This window comes from Nanorana parkeri, unplaced genomic scaffold, assembly GCF_000935625.1.
Source record: "Nanorana parkeri isolate BGI_ZX_2015 unplaced genomic scaffold, ASM93562v1 scaffold1127, whole genome shotgun sequence".
In the NCBI taxonomy this organism is placed as follows: Eukaryota; Metazoa; Chordata; class Amphibia; order Anura; family Dicroglossidae; genus Nanorana; species Nanorana parkeri.
This window is the reverse complement of record NW_017307395.1, coordinates 550692-553845: the sequence shown is the minus strand read 5'-3', so window position 1 is coordinate 553845 and position 3154 is coordinate 550692. Positions and strand designations below refer to the sequence as shown.

The window sequence follows — 3154 nt, the reverse complement described above, 5'->3', positions numbered from 1 at the left end:
CCAGACATGGTCCCTGTGCCCTGAATGGGCAAAGTGCATTTCAACCCAACAGGGCCACCAAACAATCATTCTTAGATTTTTGTTACCATGGGACTTCCCTAGGTTAATCTTGCACTTCGGCACCATAAACAACGTGACTAACAAAGCGGAATGGCGAGCAGGAAGTAATTAAAGAAAAATACAAGACAGGCTCATGTCATAAAACAGTACAAAGTACAACAACCTAGGGCAGGTGTAGGCAACCTCAGCACTCTGGCTGTGGTGAGACTACAAATCCCATCATTGCCTCTGTGAGTCATGCCTGTGACTGTCAGAGTCCTGCAATGCCTTATGGGACTTGTAGTTCCACAACAGCTAGAACGCCAGAGTTTGTTTATCCCTCTACATGGTGGTCATTGAGCCGCCTCTGGAGAGATTCACCCTCTTGGTGACTGTTGTTTCCTGTATAAAAAGTGATGGGGAATTCCACATGTTTGAGTTGTCACAGGAACAGGAAGTGAGGGAAATCTTCCAAAGGGGACACCCGTTCTCACCACACATTACAAGTCTGATTGCGCAATCACCTTCAGATCTACCAACAACTAGGTGGCGGAAGAGCCCAGCCTGGTTGGATACAGACTGATTGGATAAGACTAGGGAGGTCCTCATATTACATAGTGTGTAGATCTAAAGTTGACTGTACAGAGATTGTATGACGGTCAGGTCGTAGCATGCATGGTAGAGAATTCCTCTCAGTGTAATCACTTTATCATCAGGCTTTCTGCTTTATCTCTATCTTTCTTTAAAGAACAGTTCCGGGATTTTCAGAAGCTGCCCCGGCACTGCAAGGGTTAACCACACGTTTTGGTCTAGAGGTGCAAATAAAGGAAATATAGTCATCCGATCCTTGATCCCGCCTGGCTGCTAGACCGCTCCCTGTAGTCTCATCACCCCTGGGCTCCAGCGGTCTAAGGACCCGTGATGTCATCACAGCTATGCAAGCTCCATTCAGTTGCATTAGGCAAGAGGATGCCAAGGGACATACCACTTCCAGAGTAGAGGGGGAGAGAGGGGTGTGCTGACCGTCGCAGGTTCCAGGATCAGTTGAGTATCTTCATTGTGGTCCCCTAGCTCAGGGGTCGGCAACCTCGGCTCTCCAGCTGTGCTGAAACTACAAATCCCATAAGGTATTACAAGCCACAGGCATGACTCCCAGAGGCAGAAGCATGATGGGATTTGTAGTTTCAGCACAGCTGGAGAGCCAAGGTTGCCTACCCCTGCCCTAGACCAAAACAGTTCATCCTTGCAGTGTGGAGATCTGCTGGAAGAGTTACACTTGCACATTACTTAGCATGCATGCACTTCACCAACCAAGAGCAAAGAGAAATCCCCAGCACCCATGTGACCATGCTGCGGCCTAGTGATTGGCAGCTGGAGTGTGGAGAGGTTCCTCAGCCCGGTGTAAGCTCTGACAAGTCCGTTTGGAGCTTACACAGAGCTTTGTCTTCTTTCTCCCGACACCTGAAGAGAGCAGCGGAGGAGTGAAGGAAAGGCGAGCATGTGCAAAGTGAAGGGTCTCTTAAAGGGGCGGTTGTAGGAACAGCTTTCAGTTGAGGATCCTGATGGATGAATTGTCATTCAGTATAAAAGCTGCGTGCAGAGGCTCGGTGAAGGTGGCAGCGAAGGTGTGCAGACATTTTATGGGATCAGACAGCTGGAAGAAGGTCAGGTGTCCGGCCTCATAATCCAGATACATCCCGACGGACTTTATAGGCCCGTCCGTGGGGACGTCCACGTACATGTTGTCATGGCCGGCCGACAGCTGCTTATTAAAGGAGAGGCCCCAAGACTTGTTATTACATCCGAAATACGATTCGTTTCCGTTTTTCTTCCTCTCTATACTGGCAGCGGCCAATCCAACTAACCACTTCCTGGCTTCCCCCACAGCCACCTCCCAGTAATGTCTCCCCGTTGTGAACTGGCATCTACTCAACACCTGGCTGCACTTGAACCGCTCCGGCAAGTCTGGCCGTTTTATGGCTTCCACGGCGTAGGAGGCCCGCGTGAGGTCCTCCGAGATGATCACGTTATTACCAGCGGAGTTTGGATCCAGCAACACGTGGGAGTTCCCGATGGCCCCGAATTGTCTCATTTTCTTCAGGTCCATAAAGCTGATGTTGAGCTGGAGAATTCCCTTGTGCAACATCTGGGAGACGATTCCCTCGTCCAGACATCCAGCTTCTCTTACGTCACCGATGTCATCACTGATTTTGATGATGTCAGAACTCTCGACTTTTTCTTTGATCACAGATAACGGATCAGACGCGCTGAGCAGCTCCTTGGTCCGAGCAATCGCGTTGGACATCTTGTCCTTTTGTAGTTCCAGTTGCCGGATTAGATCCGAGATGGTCAATGAGATGTGATCATCTTGTCTCAAAATCTCAGCCAGAACTCGCATCTCTAAGGCGTTTACTTTATCTCTGATTTCCTTAAACAGGTCCCTGACTCTCTTGTTGAGGGCAGCTACTTTCCCTTTCTCGTCTTTCCGGTGGTTTTGGAGCTTCTCCAGCCTCTTCTCAAGCTTCCAGCTGTCAAACTTGAGATCTTTGGCTATCGTCTTCAGTTTTTCTTTCTTCTTGTCTGAGGCCTCGTTCAGAAGCACCACCTGGTGGCCCTTGTGGCTTCCAGTCACCGAGCAGGACGCACAGACGCTGATATTATCCCGACAGCAGTAATACTTCAGGACTTCCTTGTGTAGGGAGCATTTTCTGTCCTCAAAGGATCTGATGGGTTCCACCAGGACGTGGTCCACCGTCGTGTTGTGTTGCTTCAAGTGTTTACTGCACATGGATTGCTCGCATTGCAGGCAGGATTTCACGGCGGGAACAGCAGGTTTGCAGTAAGTACACAAAACAACAGGTTGCTTTTGTCTGCTGTTCTTCTCCATGGCTGGGAGTAAAGAAAAAGAATCAGCTGACAAATATTGATCACAGACCCGGTGAGCAGTTCAGGATCTCGTCTCCTAGTGTCCGTTAAATGGATTGGTGGTGAAGTTGACTTCTCGGAGAAGGAAATTATTTTGAAATTGGTGACGGTGATCCTATAATATAGATGAATGATGGTAAACCAGTCCAAAAGGGCAACAAGGAAACAAATAAAAAAAAAAAAAAAACAC

General features: G+C 48.8%; 1 protein-coding gene across 1 annotated transcript; it reads right to left on the bottom strand.

Moving 5' to 3' along the window:
* Positions 1-1585: 1585 nt before the first annotated feature.
* LOC108796520 (nuclear factor 7, ovary-like) lies at positions 1586-2926 on the bottom strand. The gene has a single exon (XM_018568009.1). The coding sequence runs from the start codon at positions 2924-2926 to the stop codon at positions 1586-1588; it is 1341 nt and encodes a 446-aa protein (XP_018423511.1).
* Between the last annotated feature and the right edge of the window lie 228 nt (positions 2927-3154).

Coding starts and splice junctions, on each gene's coding strand:
- LOC108796520 (XM_018568009.1), bottom strand. CDS start 2,926: ATGGAGAAGAACAGCAGACAAAAGCAACCTGTTGTTTTGTGTACTTAC.